General features: G+C 48.9%; 1 protein-coding gene and 2 long non-coding RNA genes across 3 annotated transcripts in view; 2 read left to right on the forward strand and 1 right to left on the reverse strand.

The window, feature by feature from the left end:
* The window catches only part of LOC135283505 (uncharacterized), a 30,194-nt gene extending 18,967 nt beyond the window's left edge, over positions 1 to 11,227 (forward strand). The window contains exon 3 of the long non-coding RNA XR_010349243.1: positions 11,110 to 11,227. This is a non-coding gene — a long non-coding RNA (uncharacterized LOC135283505). The remainder of the gene's footprint in view (positions 1 to 11,109) is intronic.
* On the reverse strand, positions 4,053 to 12,013 carry WSB1 (WD repeat and SOCS box containing 1). Its single transcript, XM_064394392.1, has 9 exons — positions 11,855 to 12,013; positions 11,141 to 11,309; positions 10,031 to 10,299; positions 9,038 to 9,169; positions 8,521 to 8,621; positions 6,243 to 6,415; positions 5,847 to 5,960; positions 5,625 to 5,732; positions 4,053 to 5,171 (listed from the first exon to the last, which is right to left on the reverse strand). Exons 1-9 carry the CDS (start codon positions 11,892 to 11,894, stop codon positions 5,012 to 5,014), a joined length of 1,266 nt encoding a protein of 421 aa, XP_064250462.1. The 5' UTR covers positions 11,895 to 12,013; the 3' UTR covers positions 4,053 to 5,011.
* A 482-nt stretch (positions 12,014 to 12,495) lies between these two features.
* On the forward strand, positions 12,496 to 22,849 carry LOC135283721 (uncharacterized). The gene is made up of 3 exons (XR_010349374.1): positions 12,496 to 14,321; positions 19,940 to 20,049; positions 20,637 to 22,849. It is a non-coding gene; the product is annotated as an uncharacterized LOC135283721 (long non-coding RNA).
* Positions 22,850 to 23,584: the final 735 nt, after the last annotated feature.

A 23,584-nucleotide genomic window follows, 5' to 3' on the forward strand; every position in this document is an offset into this window, starting at 1 on the left:
TGAGAAGGGGTTCAGCTCAGATCACTTTGCTCTGGAAATTGAACATTTAAGAGCATTGGTACTTGGTGTGAAACCACGAGACCAGAGCAGAGACAATCAAGGCAGCAGCAGAACTGCTGAATGAAGGCAGGCCTCTGGAGCAGGCCCTGCAGACTGACCATAAGGAACTGCATTTCCATTTGACATTTGTTTGGAAAGCATCATAGGCCTGTGCCAAAGGGACTTTCTGACATCAGGGAGGAAAACCAGATTCTGAGGCTGGCCACAGTTTCCTTTAGAATCCCTTTCTGTGCCTCATTTATTTACCTCTAAGTGAGGGATTATGTTTTCTGTTCACATCTTTGTCTCTTGTCTGTTTAACTTAGGAGTTGTTTGGATTAGAGAGACTTCTTTATTAAAGGCTTGGATGCTACTGTAGTGCACAAATGAAGATAGTTCAAACATTTCTAGGTTCCCATAAATATTCCAAATATTATTATCCTTACATTTCTCCATAAATGCTACTGAGTTATGTTTTGTTTAAAGTGTGATTTAAGATAATTGGTTAGTCAGAATACTGGCTTGTTTCTGAATAATAAGTAGTTAAGAATTTCTGCTGTTGAAGCCAAGAACTATTATAGATTCAAGAAAAAATAGGCAAAAAAACCCCCTCAGCATTCTATTTCTTATTAATTACTAGACAGAAGTGATACTAAAAAGAGGAAACCCTTCTCACCACACCACAGTGCACAGAATGTGTTCCCAGACAGTGTATGAGGACCCCTGTTCAGGGGAGTTTCCTTGGGCTAAGAGCTCCACAGGAAAAGTGTAATTTTTTAAGTCCTCCATCCACACAGATGGACATCTTGAATTCATTTCTATTGCAGTCTGCTGCCAAAAGAGCTCATGATCTGGCCTGTGTACCATGCTGTGGACAGTAGCAGTTCTGTCTGATGGTGGAGCTGAGCTGCACAGAGCTGCTGGGCAGGGTCTGACCCTGCAATGTGTGTGTGTGACTGGCAGGGCTGGGGCTGTGCTGGTGTTCAGAAGCTGCAACTCTTGTGTTGGCCAGATGCCATCCTGGCAGCTCTTCAGCAAACACAAACCTGTGAGCAGGGCAGTCACTTCCAGCTTCTCTAATGTCTCATGATCCAGTGGACACAGTCAATAATCCTGGGGATGCCAAGGGGTCTTTGCCCCTTCCCCCAGGAGGTAAATGCCCTCCCAGTTGCTGCCTTCCCAGTGCAGTACTGTCACTGTGCAAGCACTGAGCTTTTCCCAGGCTCCAGAATAACCCCTGGCAGGGAGTTGGGCACCACTGTGTGTGAGTTACACACAGGCTCACATGGATGGAGGCACTCACCCCCACATCAACCCACAGAGATACACGTGTGTATCCCAAACTTCCCTTGCTTTATTGCAAGCCTTTGCCGTGAATGTGCCTCATTAGAGCCTGGTCAGTTGTTGCTCAGATTACTGCCATAATGGACTCTGTTTAATTCGATTTTTTTTGTAATGTTGTGCTGGAGTCAGGAGAGGATTCTCTAGGCAGCAGATGAAATTCATCTGTGAGACCACTAAGGTCAGAGAAATGGCAAACTGCAGGCCAGATTTAGAGCTGATTTATACAATCACAGAAGAAGCATGCCACCCCTGGTTCCTGTTTGTTCTCAGAGCTTGCCAGCTGTGGGTGCTTCCCATGAGTATCAGAACTATCTGAACTTCTGGGATCAGCTTGAAGGAAAGCACGTGGCAAGGTCAAACCTCCCTTAGAGGCCCTGGGGCTGAGTCACAGACCTGTTGGAAGGTAGGGAAGGGACTTTCTCAGCTGCTCCTTTTCCTTACGTGCCAGTGACCTCACAAAAACCAGCACAGCTCCCTGTGCAGCAGCAAACACGTATCTCAGTCTTGTGACATGCCACATCAGGACCAAAGTTCTGCCCAAACTCTTCTCACTGCTGTTATCTGCAGTGGACCTTGGAATTTTTTTTTTTTTCCTTTCCTCTGATGCAATTAAGATGAAGCAATATTTTAAGTCTTTCTTCTGGACTTGTTCCTTCTGCAGTGACCACAAGGAGCTGGTCATAATTAATAAATATCATCAAAACATCCTAACAGCTCCTGGGCAGTTGCCCCAGAAAGTGTGAATTTACACTGTTAATAGATTTTTCCCCATCTAATTTCAGTTTAAGTTTTCCATCCTGGCATTTACTCTGGTACAAGAGTTTTACTACAGTGGCTGTTATATCAGGAAGCAGATTGATGATCTTCCCAAAGAAGTGCTTGCCTTTGAAGCAGGAGGGGAGAGGAGCATCAGTGACCGTAGTGGCTTGGTGAAATGCTCTCCATGAGCTGCCCCGGGGTCACACAGGAGGGGCAGGAGTCCTCAGCTGCACAGCTGGAAGATGGAGCTGTGTCAGGCACCTGAAGAAGTGGGCAGAACTCTCCAACTGAATGGGAGAAGTTCCTCCCGTTAGTGTGCAGGGGGCAGCAGGAGTTTGTGTAGGCTGAGAAGTGAACTCCGAGAGGGACAGGGGATTATGATTTCTGTCAGGGAGCCCCAGTGTAGCAACTCTTATTAGAGCCCGTAAATAATTTTTCTCCTTGATGCAACAAAGCACTCAGCCAGCTGTAACAAAAGTGAGCATTCAGAAGCTTCTAATCTCGTGTTAGAAATAAATCATATCTGCCCCAGAACTTTTGTCTGGAATTAGCTGATTACACAAGGCATAACCTTGCTGATAACTAACAGTGTTATCATGACTTATCTGAAGTTTACTCTGGCTTTCTTTTGGTTCTAGTACATCAATAATTAAGGCTGTTCTGGTCCAGCTCATTGCAGTGGGATTTGGGTGTGGAGCAGTGTTTATAAAACAAACTTGTCCTTGTGCAGAAGCCAGCATCCCACAGACACCCTGCCTGCCTTACTCAGGTGGTTCTAATCTGAAATAATTACTTGGCTAAACAGTTTCTGCCTGACACCTCTACAGATTTCCCACGGGATCTTACATAACCTCTGTCCTTTATGAGACTATTGTAATATATAAGGAAAAGGTCACAGGATTCATCCACCCTAAAGTGCTCCAATGGAATTCCTCATCCAGCACTGAAACAACAAACCCCACACAACACTTAGCAGTGTTATTCAGTCATGATTGAACTTAGATGCCATATATGAATGCAGAAAATAAAGAGCATTCCAGAGAAACTTCCTTGTGGCTGAAGCTCCAGTTTTCTCTTGGACTTGCTTCTCTCCATCACTGTTTAAGAGCCACTGCAGGCAGTGCCAGAGGCACAGGCCCCCCTGTGCCCTGCCTCCTGAGCCCTCCTGCCCCCACCTGAGGGCCAGCCTGGATGGGCTGTGGGGACAGAGCTCTTTTGTAGCTGCATGGTGGTGTCCTTGCTCCCTTCCCCCTGACAGCAGTCACTGAGCCCCGGCTGGGAGGAGCCCTGTGCCTCGCCCTGCTGGAGGGCCCAGCTCTGTGCTGCGGTCACAGCTGGGGATGCTGGGGATCAGGCCTCACCTTGTGGCGTCCCACCAGGGCAGGAAGAGGCTTGTAAACGTGGTACATTATTATAAATAGCCTCACTAATGAGGAAAGCTTGTGTACTTGGTCTAACACTATCATTTGTGTCCTGGGAGAAAGGTTAGAGCAAACAGAGGAACTCCTGCAGGCACAGCTGGAGAAGCAGCTTTCAGAGGTGGTGAAAGGGGGAGCTGGGATGTTGTTTTCTTCCTCCACTTCCATAAATCATTGCTTTTGGTGAACCCAGCCTGAGGGGACCCTTCAGTAAGCCTCTCCTGCAAGACCCCACACTGCAGTCCTACTCGCTGATCCAAGGCTGGAACTGTGATCTTGCAGAATCAGGCTCATGGCAAGCCCAGCTTTTAGATCAGCTCATGAAGGTGCTTAAATAAGCAGATTTGCAGCTCACACATGCTTCTAACACTGTCATGGCTTTAGAGAGCCCTGTAAGCATCTGTCTGGGAGCACAAACCAGGCCTCATCAGCTCACCCCGAACACTGCAGCCAGACAGTGTTGATAAATCAGTCACCAAAGAAGATACCAGAAAATTTTTATGCAAGTTTTTAATACAAAATTCAACAAAAATATATATAATCAGGCATTTTATGCAATGCATACATTCTTTATATCTGCAGGTACAGATAAATAACAGAAGGCAAAACCAAGTATTTTGCTTATCTTTGGCCATTAACCAATAATCACCCCCAAACAGATATTATAGGGTTAAAGGATAATAAACTGAGTCTGCAAATGTCTCTCATTACAGACACAGTATCAGGCAAAAATACAGTAGTCAGATTTTCAGAAATGTAAGGAAATGGTTCTCTAACACTGCCCAATACTGAATTTCACCTGGTTTGCTGCTATGGAGCATAAGGCCTTCAGCTGACTCAGGCATGGTCCTGGGTTACCTTAGATACACTGCACCCCTTTTAACCTCCTGCCCTTCCCACACACTGCTCTCTACAAAGCCACGCTGTACCTCCTCACAAATGAACTAGCAAAAGTCTGACCTGGGGGCAGCTTTCTGCACCCCAACCAATGCACAGAAGGAAGCTTAACTGCTGTGTAAGTCAATAGTTTTCCTACCTCAGTGTGCCAGAACAGCTGTCCTTCCACTTACAGCTCAGATGCATCATGGCTCTACCAAAGCAATATATACATGAGACACATGAAAAATCATACAAGCAATTTTAAAGGTACACTGATAACATGTAGCAGCTTATGTCTATATATGTACATGTTTTCACAGTTACATTTTAGAAAATTGAGAACACCAGGAATACTTCTACTGTGTTTTCTATAAATAGTAAAAAAAATTACCTGTCAGGCATTTTGATAAAATAGTATTTAGGTTATCACTTTAAATAGCTCTTGAAAACCTGTAGAGTTTTAAGCTTAAAGGCTGTACAGTTTGAGGATTCTGTAAAGTGTTTGTAGCCAGTTTCAGCAGCTGGGCACCTCCCAGTTGTTGGTTTCGTTTTTTGTTTTCTTCTCAAATGACTCAAATCTGGTAACAAAGGAACTCCAGCACCTTGCCCGGGATGGGCAGGCTCCTGAGCTGGCTGCTGGGCATCGCCCTGCGGATGGCCATGCGGCACAGGTGCTGCAGGCTGCACACCTGCCTCGGCGTGGCCCAGAAGTACACGCTGCCATCCTGGGTCCTGCACAGAACACAAACCCTCCAGGTTATTCCATGGATCCAGCTCGGCCTGCTACCAACTCACACACACATGAGGGGACTTGCTGGTGCTCAGTTCCAGCTGCCCCAGATCCTGATTTACTCCAGGTCCTGCAGCAGCACAACAAGCAACTTGTCTATGCAACTGGAGATCTGCAGCTGCTACTGCTGTGCCACCTAACACACAACAACTGCCCTTGGCTATCTGATGGGCTTCTTCCAACCCTCATGTTTTGGGTCTCTCGCATATTTATTTTTAAAGATAAGAAATGAGCTTATCAGCTGATTGATTTTACTGCTATTCCAGGGATGTTTAAACAAACAGTACAGTCAGAAGCACTTCAAGTCAAACTGAAGATTTTCAGAACACTGAGCCACTGTTTTCAATCTCTTGCGTTACCTTTGTATTTAAAAAGGAAAAGAAGTCTGTACTTGCCCTGCAGCCAGAACACTGCCATCAGTAGAGAAAGTACAGCAGAGCCCATTGTTCAGAGGTGCAACTTGTACAGGGTATTCTTCATCAATTCTCCAGAACCTCACCATTCTGAGAGGGAAGGACAACACAGGAAGTTACCAGAGCGGGGTTTTAGCTGTGCTTGGTGTTTTCTGTGTGCTGCACAACAAACCAGCGTGGGGCAGCAGCCCGGGGCACACTCACTTGTCGTCGGCCAGGCTGGCCACGTGCAGCCCGTCGTGGCTGAAGCACACGGAGCGCACCCAGCGGTCGTTGGCGCCGCCCGCGAAGATCGGCGTGGGCGGGGGGAACAGGTGCCTGTGGGCAGACACGACAGCCTCAGCAGGACAGCAGAGCCCAGGCACGCACAAACAAACAGTGTCTGAGCAGTTCACCCTGGATTCGGGACTGGGGACTCAACTGCCGTGTGCTCTTCAGCCTTGTTCAACAACTCAGTGCACATTAAAATACCAGTGCTGCAAATTCGCTCAGATGGAAGAACAACCTCCAGCTTCTGCCACTTTAGGGACTTCCACCAGCCACTGCTCATTCCCGAGCCCACTCTGGGAGACAGTTTCCAGATCTGACTGCTTTACTTACCCAAATTCCCTAAGGATCACTCCAATATGTGGATCCCAGACATAGACTCGAGTATCGTAGGATGCAGTAGCCAGTAACGCTCCATCAGGAGAGAACTCACAAGCTACAACATCATTGTGATGGCCTTCAAGTTTCCGTAACATGGAGTATTTATCCATATCCCACAGGAAAACCTGCAATTAAATGAGCTGATGTTATAGCTCTGCTCAGAGAGGCAGTGAAGCATTTAATTTGTTTTTTTAAGTATAGCTAGTCTTATTTAGGATTATACTAAAATCAGGTATTATGAATTACTACAATTAAGAAATATGCTCAGTGTCATATTCAGATTAAAATCAAGGGTTTTTAAAAAATAATTAAAGCAGACATGCAAGTTCTAACTCAAATTTGTTAAATGTTATTAACAAAATAAGCCAAAATATAAGATAAAGGCAACAAATTTAACCATGTAGCTTACTGAAATTCATGTATTACAAAACTATTTTATTAAAATATTCAGAAATAGATAGTGTTAAACTCTACAGTCCCCTCTTTTCAGTAACTACCAAAATTTTAAGAAATATACAGACAGAAAATGTAAGGTTAACATATTGTTACTCCAGTGGCATCCCTTTGAGTTTAAGATCACTTGTTTACAATTGCTTGGATCACCAACGTCAGCCTAGGAAGAGAAACAGATACTGCAAGCAAAAAGAATTTTCACAGCCAAAAGTTATGTCTTTGGCAAAACAACAGGGAAGTCTAACCACATTATTAGAAAGAATTTAGTCATTTAAAATCAAGTCAACAGTAACAAACAACATTAATATTACAATTTACCCAACTAATTGCACAGCGTATTGTAAGAATTCATAGACTATTACAATATTTTACATGCAGTTGTACATTATATACTATCAAAATAAGGACTGTGCAGAATTACTTAATAGGAACTATCCATGTACTGCAGCATGGTTTTACAGGAATATGTCTTTAGCAAAAGCTGTTACATCCCTCAAAGAGCTCACTAGCGGCCTTGATTTTTCCCTTGACAGTTTTACTGCACAGGTTAAATTCTGACATCTTGGCTAAAGTTATGTTTGACCAAACAAACTCAGCCTTAGTGCCTCCCATACCTAACTCTGAACTATTTTAGAATCAGTTATAAACACGTTCACTAATCCTTCCAAGGAGACCCCAACATTCTATAAAACCGCTAACTGAGTTTGAGGAGTCAGTGTGTTTCACTGCTGTGAAAATTATTAAAAAAAAAACAACAAAAAAAAAAAAAAAAGCAAGCAAGCAAGCAGACAGTGGACATGGAGCAGCACCTGCGTACGTACAGGACCCCTTGCAGCCGAGGGCAAGGTTACTTCGTCCTACGGTACAGACGGTACAGCTCGCCGGGCTGGCGGCCAGAGCTGCCACTCTCTGCCCGCCAACACCACTGTGCTCCTCAGAGTGGTGCCAGCTTAACTCAATCACACCAATATTGCTGCCACCACCTGTGACAGGGAAAGCAAGAAGCTTATGGAAAACACACAGCCTCCAGACAGCAATGTACACATCCCCCTCTGCTCCACTACAGAGCCAAACCCCAGAGCGCGGCTGTGCTCGCCGCGGTGGACAGTGCCTCTGAGCACTCCCACAGCAGCGATGGCCACTGCCTCAGCTGGGCTTTTGAGGCTCCACCACACTGCCTACAGAGCCCCTGGAACCAGGCTGAACTCCCTTTCTGCTCTGCCCTAACTCTTCAGTGCCAGGAGTAGCTTGTGGCATACATGCATTACCTGCACTGCTTTCAGTTCTCTAGCAGGGCATTAGGATGGAAGCAAAAGCAGTGTGCTCCTCTTCCCTCTAACTCTTAGGTACTACTGCCATTGGTAGGGGGAAACAGAAGTGTTTTTGTTCAGCAGGAAATGCCCTGACTGGCTCCAGCTTTGGGAAGTCTTTCTCATTGAGCATGAAATAGGAAGGACAAAGTCAAAACCAAAATAGTTTTATGCATTAATCTAAGTATCTTTTAAGACTGGCAGCTTTAGTGGTCTTTGTTTTATGCCATGACCCTGTGCAGACCTATTTCTCCACACTTACAGCCTCTTCAACTAAAAGCAGTGCAAGTTCCATTCACAAATCAGGGTCTCAATGCACCATTTGCCAGTTTAATTTCATGCACTTTCACATCATCATCAAACATTAGAAGTTCATGACACCGAGCACAAGCTTAATGTTACTGAGATTTAAAATGATTATGCACACAATTCGGGCAAATTAAGGAACAAGAAACTCTGACACATACTGCCTTACTAGCTCCAACAGAACAGAGGATGGAGGAGTCTGGAGAGAATGTACAGCCATACACCCAGTTCGGATGGCCCCTCAGCACCTTCATCATGTTTCCTAAACAGAAAGGCATTGCTGTAAGGATTGGTTAAATACTACAAAATTCAGATGGGAAAGCTTTTCAAGTTAGTTATTTCTTTGCGAAATTTTGTATTATTTTCCCAGACTTCTTGCAGAGTCATTCTACACAGAAATAAAACCCCTGGGATGCAGCCTCTACTTCCATGTCCCTATTCAGAAAGGTCACTTCATGCACTCAGCCCAAAACCTGCTTCTGCCTCCAGGGCTCAGACAGATAAGGAATTCCAAGGGGCTGCAGAGTGAGTGACTAAATAATTCCAAGTGCACAGTGAGTGACTAACAGAACATGCAGTTTTTGAGCAATCCTGACCAAACTGAGTCTAGAGCAATAAAAGAAGTGAGTACATGGGTGCTTCTCCCAGGTATAAGAGCAGATAAAGCCCAGACATTACCATCATCTTTCAGGTCCCACACTCGCAGGGTTTTGTCTCTGGAAGCAGACACAAGAATCAGGCTGCCATCGGGGGCAAAGGTTAAATCTCTGACAACTTCTGTGTGGTCCATCAGGTTAAGGAGGAGTTTTCCTGTTACATGAGAACACCACAATTTAACATGAAGGACTATTGTACTTAAATCAAATGGTTTGTGGACACAAATACTGAATATAAAATTACTGCGTGTAAAGACAATTTTCTTTGTAGAAATGCTCACTACAACGAGCAGCACGTGGATCCTTTCACTCTCCTGTATCAAGAGGTAACTCCTGGAAAAGCTACAAAATGTATATACTAGAACCTCAGAAATAAGGCAAGACTTGTCTTTTGATGGACATACCTGTTCCAATCTTCAATTTACAAGGACAGATGACTCAAGTCATTATTTTTCTGAACTGAGTTCTCTCCAACCGAGCAGCTGTGCTACCAGCAAAATGGAAAGTCCCTAAGTTCAGATTCAGTCTTTTGGAGTCATTAATTTTCTTTTTAAAAAGAAGATAAAAGGTCCTTATCAACATAAGCCAGCAATTTCATGCTTTTAAAGCATGGTAAAACTAGGAAGACTATTGAGTAAACAACCAGTGTATGTACGCACACATTTAATTATTTTGCGTCTTCCATCTCTCACACCTCAAAGCATGATGTGCCTCTCTTGTTCCTTTGGCAGCTTTTTGTTACTTCTAGTTGCAGGAGCTCATGCTTTTTTAAGATTTTTTTTCATTTGTATTGAAGGTCAGTTCCCAGTTACACGACTCCTGGTGTGTGCCAACAATATTATTACTGCAAGAAGCGTGAGCTGGCACCTGGGCGTGACAAGGAACGTCTGGACAACGCTCTCAGGGACACAGGCAGTGCTGGGGGTCCTGGGGCAGTCCAGGAGCCGGACTGGACGCTCCCAGTGTGTCCCTGCAGCTCAGGACCTCCCTCTGCCCTCAGCTGCCCTCCACTCACCCGTGTAGACATCCCAGATCTTGATGCGGCCGTTGTTGAGGCCGGTGGCGAGGAGCAGCTGGTCCTGCCCGAACTTGAAGCGGTGCCACTCGATGTTGACGCAGCGGCTCTGCTTCTCGGGCACCGAGGAGCCGAAGGCCAGGCTCCACACGATGTCCCCGCAGTCGATGACGTGCTCGCAGGGCCTGCTCTTCTGGGCCGCCTCGCTGCTCGGCCGCGGCAGCCGCGCGCTGCCGGCGTTGGCGCCATTCTTGGTGCCGTGCAGCAGGCTGCAGGGCAACACACAGCACGGTCAAACAAACCTTTCCTCAGGGCCTAACGGGGCCTGGGAGGGGTCAGGATGTACATCCCTGAGGTGTAAAACGCTGCGTCTTCACTTTAAAATTAGAAAAGTGGCTTTTTCTTATAGCTGAGAACAACTGCCAGCACATGGAAACCTTCCAACACAAAATAATGCTAATACTCTGCAGTTTTACCTCTGTAGAGAGCAAGATACTAACTTAACCTACTGCAAAATCCAACAGTTTTGAAGCATTTACAGAAAAATGAGCCACAATAATGTCTAGGATTTTCTGCTAAAGAGTTACTGAGCGTCCAGCACATGGAAAGCAATTAACCACCCCCAAAACATGGGTCAGGGAAATGTAACCAGCTACAAAACTGCAGTGGCCAGCTACCAACTTCACTAACATGCAACCTGCACGTGCCAGTAAAATGTGTGTTTTGGAACTCCACCTGCATTCGAACAAGGATGATAAGGGAAGAGGTCTGCCTTTAAGTAAATTTCTAAAAGGTAAAGCCAAACAGCATTGTGATAGGAAGTGTAAAGGGCCAGATCTGCCCACGTCTCTAAATTCCCTTTTCACACTAACTTCCTCTTATTTTAGAGTGTCTGAATTGATTAACAAGTCACTCCTCCACAGGCTTTGTGAGGTTGCAATAGCTGTTCCTCTTGCTGGCCATACAGGAAGAGACAGAACAGCTATTATTTTAAGGAATTCATTTCTCCCCAAGGTGTCAAATCCTACAAGAGCAACACATGCATTTTAACAGATTTGAAGCTATCTCCTGTTTTTCAGGTGCACCGAAAGCCAGAGCAGTTTCTCTTACAAGTTGTTGAGGCACTGTGCCCAGGGGACCAGCTTCACTATGCGATGTCCCTGTGACCACGCCAGGTACGAGCCATCGGGAGCGAACGCGACCGTCCAGTTCTCCCTGCCGCACTTCTTGTCGAAGGGAGACGTGGGGGCCAGGAGCTCTCCTACCGTGCGCGACCGAGCTGGGGACAGAGGAGATCGTGAGAGGGAGACCAGGGAGGGGGAGACCCGGGAGGGGGAAACCCGGGAGGGGGAGACCCGGGAGGGGGACATCCGTGCGCCTCCTCACACCGGCTGCCCGGGCACCCGCGCTTTGTTTCACGGCGATCAACGCCATCGGGAGGGGGCCCGGTGTCACCGCATAACCCAGCAGGGCCGAGCCCCTGCAGGGGAACACGCGGTGCCGAACGGGCTGCTCGCACGGTGCGCGAAGCCGCAGCCGGTAGGGAACGGGCGATGCGGCCAGGCCCGCGCCTGCCCACGGCCTGAGAACGGGCCGGGGGCCCACGGGAACGGCTCCGTGTGCCGGAACGGGCTCTGTGTCCCGGGAAAGGTTCCGTGTCCCGGGAAAGGCTCCGTGTGCCGGGATCCCCCCGTTACCCGCGGGCAGCCCCGGGCGCGCTGCGCTGCGGGATGGGCTGAGCGCCCGCCCGCCCCGCCCGAGCCCGGACCGAGCCCGGGCCCGGCCGCGCTGCCCCCGCCGAGCCCGCCCGCACCCCCTGCTCACCGATGAGCTTCTCGTTGACACTCGGGGGAAAGCTGGCCATGGACGGGCGGCCTGAGGAGCGGCGGGGCTGCTGCGGAGCGGCACGGGCGGGCGCGGGCTGGGGAAGATGGCGGCGGCGGCGGCGGCGGGGCGGGGCGGGGCGGGGAGCGCTCCGCGGGGCCGGGCCGGGCTCGGGGGAGCGGCTCTGCCCGCCCTGCCCGGCCCTGCCCGGCTTCCCGGGGCCGTCCGCCCCTGCCCGGCTCTGCCCGGCTTCCCGGGGCCGTCCGCCCCTGCCCGGCCCTGCCCGCCCTGCCCGGCCCTGCCCGGCTTCCCGGGGCCGTCCGCCCCTGCCCGGCTCTGCCCGCCCTGCCCGGCTTCCCGGGGCCGTTCGCGCCCCTGCCCCGGCCCGCTGCCCGTGCCCGGCCGTGCTGCTGTCGCGGCCCGGCTCGCAGCCTGCCCCCGTCCTCCCGCCGTGCGCCTCCCTGGTTCAGGGGCTGGAAGTCTCCTACTCTGTAGTGTTACTTTCTATACGAGTGTAGTTCAGTATTTAAATCCAGCAGGAGCTAGTTTATGATCAAATTTTGGATTTGCCGTTTTGAAGTTGTTCACAAGGAACTTGGAGAAAGAGACCTGAGAGATTTATGTTAATACAAAATCTCTGTGATTTTGTATTAACATCTCTATACATCCCTCTCTCCATCCATTACCTCTTTTCTCTTTTTCCATATCTAAATTCTGCCCCTCTTTGGCAAAGTGACTCCTCCTTGCTCTGTCTGTGGACTTCAGAGAAGCACGCAGCAGGATAATTAACTGCAGATAATAACTGTGATTTCATTCCAAAGCAGTGGCCTCACTGGCAGGCGCATTGCAATAGCCATGGGATCAGCTATTCAGCTGTAGCAAGAGCCAGGAATTACCCCAGTGCGAGCAAGGCCAGCAAAGCATTATTTAAATTATGCAGTGATACAGTGTCAAAGAAAGGAGCAGGGAGAAGTTCGGCATGTTCTTGATGATGTGACCACTAGCATGGATTCGTGCTGGCTTGTATAAACTCCCCTAGCACATCACAGAATTTATTTGAAACAGCACAATCCAGTTCCTGCTCTGTCCGTCCCCCACTGCCAGCTGAGGGAAGAGCCCTGAGCAGCTCCCTGCAGTTAATCCCTGGACAACTCCTTGGAACAAGCCAGTGAATATTGTGAAATGCTGCTTGGAATTGCTCATGGGTTGTGGATGTTTGAGCCAGGCCTGCCCAGAGCTGAGCTGACTCACGTAAGGATTCTCTGGAGGGTCTGAGCTTTGCTCAGAGCCAGCACACCCTGCTGACCCTGGGGGTCTGACAGCCAGCAAACTGCAGCTTTGGCTCACTCATCTTCACAGGGGTGTTACCACACTGCTGCCTTTCTCACTTCTTGTTCTCCAGTCCACATTTTGTGTGTTATGGACACAAAAACAGAGATATGTAAAACCCCAGGGGTTTGCAAGCTTGTGAGAAATTGTTTGGTGTCACAAGCTGTCCTGGGGACATTGGTAGCACCTTCTCTGTTCGGGCTGGAAGGGCTTGTCCTTGTGTCTGAAGCCAGAGAGGGAGGGGTGAAAAGCTGTGTTCTGTCTGCAAGCTGCCAGCTCATCCCCTCTGCTCAGTAAAATGCATCTGTCCGAAATTCAGTCTAAACTTGAGATAAAGAAGCCACACTTTCCTTCCTGGGGACTCTTGCTGTGTTTATTTTCCTGGCAAGTGGCGTATGCAGGGTGATTTTTCAGATGATTTTCAGTTCTTCCTGGGTGAGGTGTGGGATCCAGGGTGTCACAGCCCAGGCTGTCACAGCCCAGGCTGTCACATACTGCAGCGGGTGGCTCAGGCTGATTTATGGGTATTCCATTATCTCCCTTTAGGGATGCAGCTGCCAAGCCTGCACAGGGCTGCTCAGCTGGGAAGCTCACAAACTTGGTGCCATCTTTCTCCATCCAGTCTTTACTCACTGAAATAAGCTTTCATAAGAGAAAGGGCTTTTGTCCTTTTTGCCTGTCCTGGAAACACCTTCAGGGTTCCAGGCTATGGAGCTTTTCCCAGGCTGCTGGAGCATCAGGACCTGGTGATTTCACATTCCTGTATTCTGACACGGTGAATTCAGTTCTACCTATTTCCTTTGCTTTGTCTTTTCTTTTTCAGGCCCAAAAGTGGTGTTCCTCATCCTCAGTTTGTTATTCTGTGAAGCACTCCTGGCAAATTAGTAACAGTTAGGGCCAGTCACACTTAAATCCGAGGTAGCTCATCTGTGCAATAGTGCTTGCCATTAAAAATTATGCTATTTTTAGTCTACACTGTTAATTATTCACAAGCTCCCGTTTGAGAACCTCTTGGGGATGGAGAAAGTTCAGCCTCAGGCCGTGGAGGCAGAAGAGAAGGTGAAAGGAAAACACAGAATGGAAGAAAGGAGATGGCAAAGAAGGTTGAGGAGGAAAAGTGCTCGCAATGAAGTGAAAGGTGAAAAGCAGAGGAATGAGACAGGAAAGTGCTGCCAGGAGTTGGATTTCAATGATCCTTGAGGGTTCCTTCCAGTTCAGGACATTCTGGGATTCTGTGATCCTAGGGAGGTCCAAGTGGCAGCTGCCCCCAAGCTGAAGGGTTAAAAACTCAACATGCAAGTAAAGCAACAGCCCAGCTCTGCAGGGAGCTGTTAGAGTGCCTGAGACCTTGCACACAAGGCTTTGCCAGCTCTTGCTCTGGCAGAATACATTTTGAACATACATTTTCAGAGCTCTCAGCAGTCTTTGGCCCTGTGTCCTGCCCCCCTGCTGCAGCTGAGCCAGGAGGTGCTGCTGGGCCTGGCACCGAGCTGTTGCTGCATTTCCTGCAGGTGTTGTTGTGTGCCTGGTGAGCAATACTGGCACCGCTGTGGCCCTGGAGAGTTTGCAGTCTAAACAGACAAGGCAAACAGCAGCTGGGAGGAGGAACAGGGGGATGAGGCCACTTTCTCAGGGTCATCATGGAGCAGTCAGGAGCATAACTGTGTGATTTTCCCACAGGCACCAGATAAGGCTGCCTCCCTTCCTGGAATTCTGGGCTGTCGTGTCTCCCTCCCCTTTTGTCCATTGCTCTGTGACCTATCTACCATGGCTTCTTGTGAGGAATTTGAGGTGATTCTAAATTGATGTTCATCTGGTACTTAAGGGGTTAATTTCAAAGGTCTGCTAAAAGAGTGTGCAGTGGATGGAAAAGTTGTACAGATGGAATATCAGACCATGGGAATTTTTTCTCTGTTTTTTTTGGTCTCGTTGGGATTTTACAATTTTTGGAGCACGTCTTTGGATATAATAAATGGAGCAGATGGCTCAGTGTATGTGGAGAATTCAGTGCTTCCACCATGAGTAGCTGCACTGAAATAACAGAGACAGAAGTTTGGGGTTATTCCTTTCAGATTCAAACCATCTCTTCTCTGTAAGCCAGCCATGGGTGCCTTGTAATGGAGCTGCTTGCAGAAATATCTGTGCTAAATTTACCCTCTGAGGGTACCAGAGGTCTTATCACAGATGGCTGAAGTGACACTGAGAGTTTTGAGCTGTCCTAAACAAGAGCAGAGGCAAAGGAAGCTCTGCAAGTGCTGAGGAGCCGGGTGCTCAGTCCTGCTCCCATCAGGCATTGGCCAGAGCGGGCTGGGGCTGGGAAGCTGCTGTAAGACCAGAGGAATTCAAAGCAGTCACATAACAAGTCAGAAAAAGGGCTGTGTCCTGGCCAGCTCTGAGTGTACAGATCACAAGACAGCAGAGAATGTTCTGAATTGTTCCAAACCCAAATGCTTTTGTGTTAATGTGAAATATTTACCATTTTTCTTTTCAAATATCTGACCCAAGGCAGAACTCAGGTTGCTGCTAACCTGGGGTGCAAGCAGTAATAAACTGCTGAACATGTTCACAATGGAATGGAAAGGATATTTTTGGCTGTTGGGTTTTTTTGGTTTTTTTTTTAATGTTTTTGCATTGGACTATCAGGATTGCGCAAACAGGGAAAATCAATGGCATGGAGGGTGTAAATGTCAATAAATCATCTATAAATTCAATTTATAGAAAAACAGGTTGTGTTCAATGGAAAAAACAAATGGGATGGACTCCCCACATTCTGTAGAGCAGATCAATAAAACAATGAGGAGAGAAGAAGCCAGCTTGTTGGGAATTGCAGGGCTGTGTGTGACAGCTTCTGCCTGGAAACAGCCGAGGCTGCATTCCTGCTGCGGGGAGTTGGGAAAGAGCAGCTTGCTTATAGATAAAGAGTGTTTGCTCACAGATCAAACAGCTCGAGGTGGGCCTGAGCTGGTGTTGAACTGAGCTTGAAAATATTTGGGTGGCTTGTGTCCAGCCCTGTTGCTACAGGGAGCACATGCAGAGCTACAGAGGAGCTGCAGAATCTGAGAGAAATGGACAAGTGGAGGTTGGACAAGCAAATTACTCCCAGTCCCCATTTGTGGTTTGTAAAAATGCTGTAAATAGGTGTAAGAGGAGAGAACCCAGAGCCTTCCCTCCTGTGGTCCCCTGAGGAAGCGTGGCTGGTGTCACCCTTGGTGGTGGCACCCGTGCACAGACACACAGGGAGGGAGCTTCCAGCAGAGCTGCCTGTGCTGGACCTTCAGGGATGGCCCCTGCAGGTCTGGCTGACCCAGCTCTCTGCTCCTCACTCTCCTGTGCAGGTGTGAGTGCTGGTCTGCTCACAGCTTTCTGGGGCTGCCAGAACACTCTGGGAAGAGACACAGTTAAACTCATACTGCAAATGGAGCTGTGACCGTGTGCATGTGCCTTGTGAGAGCACAGCCCACTCCACAGGGTAAAGGAATAAGCCACAGCAGCACAGACCCCGCTGTCTGGCTGCCCCACACCACACCACACCACAGGCTTTGTTTCTTTGTCTGTTCCTAAACAGCCCTGGGTACAGAGGCACCAGGGCAGTGCCTGTGTAATTCACCTCCTGCAGCACCTTTCTCTGCACTGCACGTCTGGCTGTGATCAGCCAGCCAGGGTCACTCCAGTGAGTCTGAGAGCTCTTAAGGGAAGGCCCTGCCCTCTGCATTAACGTAATTGCAGGTTATTTGTGAGATTCCTTCCATGGCTTACTTCCTGAAGGTCTGGCACAGAGATCCGGTTTTGTAATTTGAGCTCTAACGAGTGGCTGGATGTAATTATGGGCTCCATTATCCCGGCAGCCTCTGTAGCATGGAAAGTAAAAGCTCAGTGTTGCCACTAGCACTGAAAATACAGCAGTTGGCAGCTAATAATTCCCTTGTGCAAGCAGTCTGTGGGCAGTGTGTACACAGGTAGGACCCATTTTCACTGGGGCCTGCTCTGGTCTGTTTGTGTTTCCCAAAAGAAGCTGATGAGATTTCTGGTTATATTCTCATTATAGCTCTTCTGAAGGCACAGATTGTGCACGAAATGTGTAACAAATAAGAGTAATAGGTTCCCCACTAAAGCAAAGCAGGATTTGGGGGAGCATAATTTACCTTTCTGCCAGGTGTCATACAGGGGGGATGAGCTGGACCTATGGACACAGGGATCAGCTGCAGAACAAAGGAACTCATGGCTGGCTGAACATGGGGTGTCAAGGCAGCTGAACTCTGGGAATGGCTCTGGGAATGCTCTGGTCACTGGGAGAAGGCTGCTGGGAACTAAAGACACTGGACAGAGAGCACATTTTTGAATTTGAGATCCATCTATGGCAGTAAAAGATGAATTGACTACTTGAATCCTGCCAGTCTAACACAAGAACATATTTTAAATGCAATTCCATTACATGATTTAGCTGGAGGAAGATTGTGTGCTACACAGGTGTAACCTTTTCCTGTCCTTCCTTACTGAGCCTGGAAGCGTTGCCCTCTTGCCTTCTTTCTCTTGGAGCTGGCTTTTCCTGTCATGCTGCATACTCTGAGAGAGCTTGGCATTTTTCCCTGCCCTCTGCAGCTCTGGAATGCTTTCTTGCTGATTCTTAATGCCTGTTATGACTGCAAGTAAGGCAGAGGTGGTGCCTTTGTTTCACTGCTACTTTTAAGTCCCATGGTGATATTTGGGGAATCCATGGACCTGCAGCACTGCACAATCACACCCACAAAGAACAACAAGTCCAAAGATGCAAAGTGGGTTAATGACTCCTTACAGGGTCAGGTTCAGGGGTAGGGCAAGGACAGTTATTAATGGCCAGCGTGTGATTCTTCAACATTGTCATTGCCCATGTGGCCAGAGAATTAAAAAATAAATACAAGGACTGGGTCTGTGTGTGGACACCAGGACAGTGCAAATGTAACCATGGTGTTCACAAGAGCAGCATGGCCCTGGGGTAAGCTCTGTCCCCAGCTTCCAGCTCCATTTAACAGCAGCTCAAAGGCACCATGACCAAGGCCTCTGTGCTCAGCATTATTTGGAAGCCCAGCAAAGCAGCACAGATTTTATCCAAAGGATATTGCCATGTACCATCCATCCAAACCTCTGGATATCTACTGCAAGGAAGCTTTTCTAAGGTTTTATTTTAGAAAAGCTTGTGTGGGCTTAAGCAGCAGTTGCAGTCAAATAGGGCAGCATCAGCTAATGGCATGAGTCATGGGGAGGAAACTGAGCAGCAGTTGGGGAAAACTCTTCAGTAACAAAGAATCTTTATATTCATAAATTCATACAGGCTGACACGAGGCTTACACAGAGGTTGCTTAAGAAGCAGAAAATTCAGTTCTGGTCTTGACATTTTCCCAATTCTTAAAGACTTACCTTTCCATCAGACAATTCCTTTCCCTCATCAGTCCCTCCCCTAACCTGAGTACTTCAGAAGACAGAGCAGGGAGGAAAGGCAATCTCTGATGGCTGGGCTGCTCTGGTGGCTCTTCTCCCCAGTGCACTGCACTGTGTTTAAAGTGAGTTAAAATAAAGTCCAGTTGTCCCATGTGTGAACCTGCAGGTCTTTGCTATCCCCTGACTCCACCCGTGCCATTAAATCCCATTTCTGCCCCCAGCCCTGGGTCAGAGCTGAGCGGGCAGGAGCAGTGCTGTGGTGCCAGCAGCAAAGGCCACGTGTGATGGATGTGCTGATGGCACTGAACCCAAATCCTCAGATTTGGCTCCCAGACTGTGTGAGTATGGTCTAAAACCAGCTGATCTAAGTGAGAAATCACTTGCACAGGTTTTTACACAGTGCCAGGGGGAAAAGTGTCAGGCCCAGTCTCGTGTTGTGCAAAATGAGACTGGTTTCAATTCCAGGGTCCCCAGTGATGGGCATTCCCCGGGGCTCCGTGGGTGTGAGCAGCCTTTGGGAGCTGATCACGAGCACTGGAAGGCTTTCTGGAGACAAGTTGAATGTGATTGTAGGAGAATTCTGCATTGCTACCACTGTAGGATGCAGAGGAGATAGGGACCAAGAACAGGCTGAAAGCTCCTCTTGCTGACCCTGTGGTGTGATAAACAAGAAAGGAAACAAAATGTCAGGGAGAGGAAGTGATAACCTCGAATTATCCTTTGGGGCAATGTTCTAATCTAGGCTGAACTGATTAGTCATCCAGAACAATTAAAATACTGCTTTATAATATTTAAGTAACTTAACCTCTGCAGTGACTGTCATATGTGGGGATGGCATTACTCACTGGGGAAGGGAAAAGAAGATACACAAAATGATCTCATTCTGCTGAAGTCTTCAGAACATGAACACATACACTGGGAGCGATTGTGATCAAGCAAACTTCAACTGGAACTCGACAAAGAGCTTGTTTATAGCTCCAAGGCAAATGGGCAGACACTAACAGGGCTGTGGCCCTTTCCGTGCAGGCATCAGCCTCCACTTCAGAAAATATACTGTTCCATTAAGTGCAATTAGAATATCTGAGCTCTCACAGGCCCTGATAATAGACTGACTCTTTTATCAGATCAAGTACCAGGGATTAAACTCCTGGTGTTTTGCATCCAAATGAGATTTCTACTGGAACAGAAATACTTGCTTTTAGAATTGATTGTGTGAAACATCGTGCTACCATTTGAATGATCTCTCGATGCCTGGACTTTCTGATAGAAGTTCCAGTGTGAGTATTTTGTACAGAATCCCTAATAGTCAGATCATTTGCTGGCTCTGTTCTTGTTTGACAGATCCTGTCGCGGTCAGGGAGGAACTGAGAAGCAGAGAACACAAAGGAAAACCCGTGGTTTGCTCTTAAGAAAAGCTTTCTCCACGTTTTGCAATGCACCCACGCGTGCGGGTGAGTCCGTGCAGCAGCTCGCGGGGAGAACGCGAGCCCAGGGCCGGGCTGTTCTGTGCAGGCAGCCCGGGCCCGGGGCGTTCAGCGGCCTCTAATGCCCTCTGATGGACGGAGGGATGGAGCGGAGCGGCCGCGGCCCGGGGGAGCCCGGCGGGGCTGGGGAGCGCTCGGCCCGGAGCCCGGCGGGGCTGCCTGCCCCGGGGAGCCGGGGGAGCCCGGCCGGCCCTGCCTGCCCCGGGGAGCTGGGGGAGCCCGGCGGGGCTGCCTGCCCTCGGGGGAGCCCGGCGGGGCTGCCTGCCCTCGGGGGAGCCGGGGGAGCCCGGCGGGGCTGGGGAGCGCTCCGCCCGGAGCCCGGCGGGGCTGCCTGCCCGGGGAGCCGGGGGAGCCCGGCCGGCCCTGCCTGCCCCGGGGAGCGCTCCGCCCGGAGCCCGGCCGGCCCTGCCTGCCCCGGGAGCGCTCCGCCCGGAGCCCGCGCTCGGGGCTTCGCAGCTCCGGGGGCTGCCGCCTCTGACTGAAGCCTGGCGGAGCCTTTCCTTCCTCCCTTCCTTCCTCCTTTACTGAGGCTTGTTTGTCTGGCTTCTCTCAAGGAATATTTTTGACCCTGATGGCAGATCTGGCACAGTTCCACCCCAGTGACCATCAGGAGTGGGATCAAACCTGTGCCTTACAGAGGAACACTCCCAGAAGGGATGGGAGCTTTCTGGACCAAAGCACATAAATAGAAATTGAAAAGTGTCACTCGGCATGTTTGAGCCACTGCTTCTCTCCAGAACAGGAGTGAAATATTTTTGACCCTGATGGCAGATTGGGCACAGTTTCCCCCCAGTGACACCCTGTCCATCAGGAGTGGGATCAAACCTGTGCCTTACAGAGGAACACTTCCAGAAGGGATGGGAGCTTTCTGGACCAAAGCACATAAATAGAAATTGAAAAGTGTCACTCGGCATGTTTGAGCCACTGCTGGAGTGTTTGACAAATGCTGGTGAAAATGAGAAACTGGGATGGGAGGAATGGAGAGAAAACAACCAAAGGATGAAACACAGCCTTCAGGAAGTCAGAAGGAAAAAAGGTTAATAGATAAATAATTTGAGTAGAAAACACAAAATAGAGGAAAGCAGAAGATGTGAGAAGGGAAAAAAAAAATCCATATTCTCTGGCAAGAAGCTAAGTGTCACCTCCAAGAGGCAGGTCAGGTGTAATACCAGAGAGGCCCAGATCTCCTGGGTACAGTGTAGGTGATGTTCAAGAAATTCACTGAATCTGAAAGGGAATGCACCAGAAAGGAAGGAAATGCTGCAGCGCTTCTGCCTTTGAAGGGGACTTTCTTGGAGGTGGGGGTGTTAACTGATGGTATCTGTGACACAGGATCAGCACCTTCCCTCCCAGCAAGGACAAAGTGAGAGCTGAGAGCTCCCTGAGGTTTTCCTGCAGGCCTGGCCAGGTCATTTCCTACGTATGCCTCGACCTTCTCATCTGCCTCCTCATCCTCTAGCTCAGGCAAAAAGCAGAAGTGCCAGAATGCCTCCAAGGAAGTGATTCAAGGGGCGTTTTTGGCTGGATTGAAAACATCCGTGGCTGGAAATTTCACAAGGGGGACTCTTCCCACATAGATAAATTTCCCACTCACACTTTATGGCTTGGCTGTTCAGGCTCTAAACCTCTGCTGGGAGGGAATAGAGACATGGCAGGGACTTCCCTGTGCCAAGTGACTCCTACCACTAGTGCACTTTGACAGCCACAATGGGAAAGTTTTAGTGAGGAAAAGCCTTTGGCATTCACAGCAAAACCTGACAACACTCTGTGCATGCCTTAGGCTGCAGTTCCTTATTTTAGTTCACATGGAACTTAAGGAAGTGCATAAAAAACCCTTGCTAAAGTGTCCTTAAAAACCCGCCAGCAGCAGGTTGTCAAGAGCTGCTGGAGAAATGGTGCCACCACTGGGAGCTGCCAGGAGCTGGGAAAGGTTTGTTCAGCAGTACCCAGCTGGCTGTCACAGGCTGTCCTGTCTGCCTGGGGGGGCAGAACCTGCTGGGGTCTGGCACAAAAATTAACAGTACAGCTGGGGGGCTTTGGGACAGCACTGGGAGGACGGGGCTCCAGCCTGGGTACTGGAGTTTGGGGGAACACTGTGGGAAATTCCAACGCTGCCATTCAACCCCTGTGTCTGAAATCTGGAATACTGCAGAAATCTTGATTGCTTTTACATTTGCTTTGGGAAAAACACTGCCAGAAGCAGGAAGAAGCACTGTTTGTTTGTTTAGTACATTCTGAAGGGAAGAAATAGCCTGTCCTTTCCTACCTCAGCCAGGAGTTCCCAGGATGCTTCTCTCAGATCTAATCATACACCCTGATTTCTTTGTGGCATTTTGGGACATGTTTTTCATAACCATATCAGTCAGCTGGAGCATTCCTGCCCCTACATGAGTGATTATTGTTTGGATTTTGGCAGAACATGGAGATCCCTGTGAAGACTGAGGCTGGATTGCCTTCAGTGGAGTTGATTACACTGAGGGGTCAAAGCCAGACCCCTGGAAAAGGGGGACATGATCACAAGGGCCCAGTGGGGTCGGTCCTGCCTCAGCAGGGAGACCAGCCCTGGGTTTAGTCCTGGATTAATAAACCTTCCTGGGGAAGGGCTCTGAGCCCTTGGGTGCTTTGTGTTCATCTCTGTGCCTTTGGTGTTGGTGTTTCTGTTCTCTGCCTTTGCACTCCCTGTGACAGAGCCTTATTCTTCAAACAATTAATTGGGGCTTTTTCCTTCAGTGAGATGTTTGCAATGGATTTTTGTCTTTTTATAAAACATCTGCTCTTCAAAAATTTGCTGTCACCCAAGTTCCTGGATTTGATGCTGGAACGCAATGGAACGGCTTGTGCTGCAATTACAAATTACAGGATTGTTATGGCTCATTATTTACCATGAAAGTTAACTCAGGATAAACTTGATATTGCTCTTGCTGCTAATAATTCCTAAGTGCTGTGATAACAGCAGAGTCTGTGAGCCACATCAAGGCCCTGACTGAGTGGGGATGTAAATTCCGTTTGATTCTCCAGTTCTGCCCATTTTAAACGCACTGTTCCAGAGCCCTCACCTCAAGCTGCATCTTTGTTTATACCACCAGAATTTCAGCGTGACTCTGCTATGAAGGAACATTGTTTTGTACTTCTGTCTCCCAGAAGGCAAACAAATCAACATGTCCAAGAAGGACAGTGGGTGTTTACTTGTGTGCAGCCCACTTTCCCGAGTCCCGGCGGGCTGGGCACGCCGTGCCACCCCCGGATCTGACCCTGCAGCTCCGCAGGGAGCACGCGGAGGGCAGCGGAGTTAGGGATTGGGGAAATGTATGGGAATGCCGGGGGTGTGTTCCAGAGGTGACACAGCTGTGCGTGCCAGCCTGAGACTGCAACCGGTGTCACACGGCCGGAGGGGACACACCGCCCGGGAGGGAGGGGACACACTGCCCGGGAGGGGCACACTGCCCGGGAGGGGGGACACACTGCCCGGGAGGGGGGACACACCGCCCGGGAGGGACACACC

This window comes from Passer domesticus, chromosome 19 (assembly GCF_036417665.1).
Source record: "Passer domesticus isolate bPasDom1 chromosome 19, bPasDom1.hap1, whole genome shotgun sequence".
Taxonomy (NCBI): Eukaryota; Metazoa; Chordata; class Aves; order Passeriformes; family Passeridae; genus Passer; species Passer domesticus.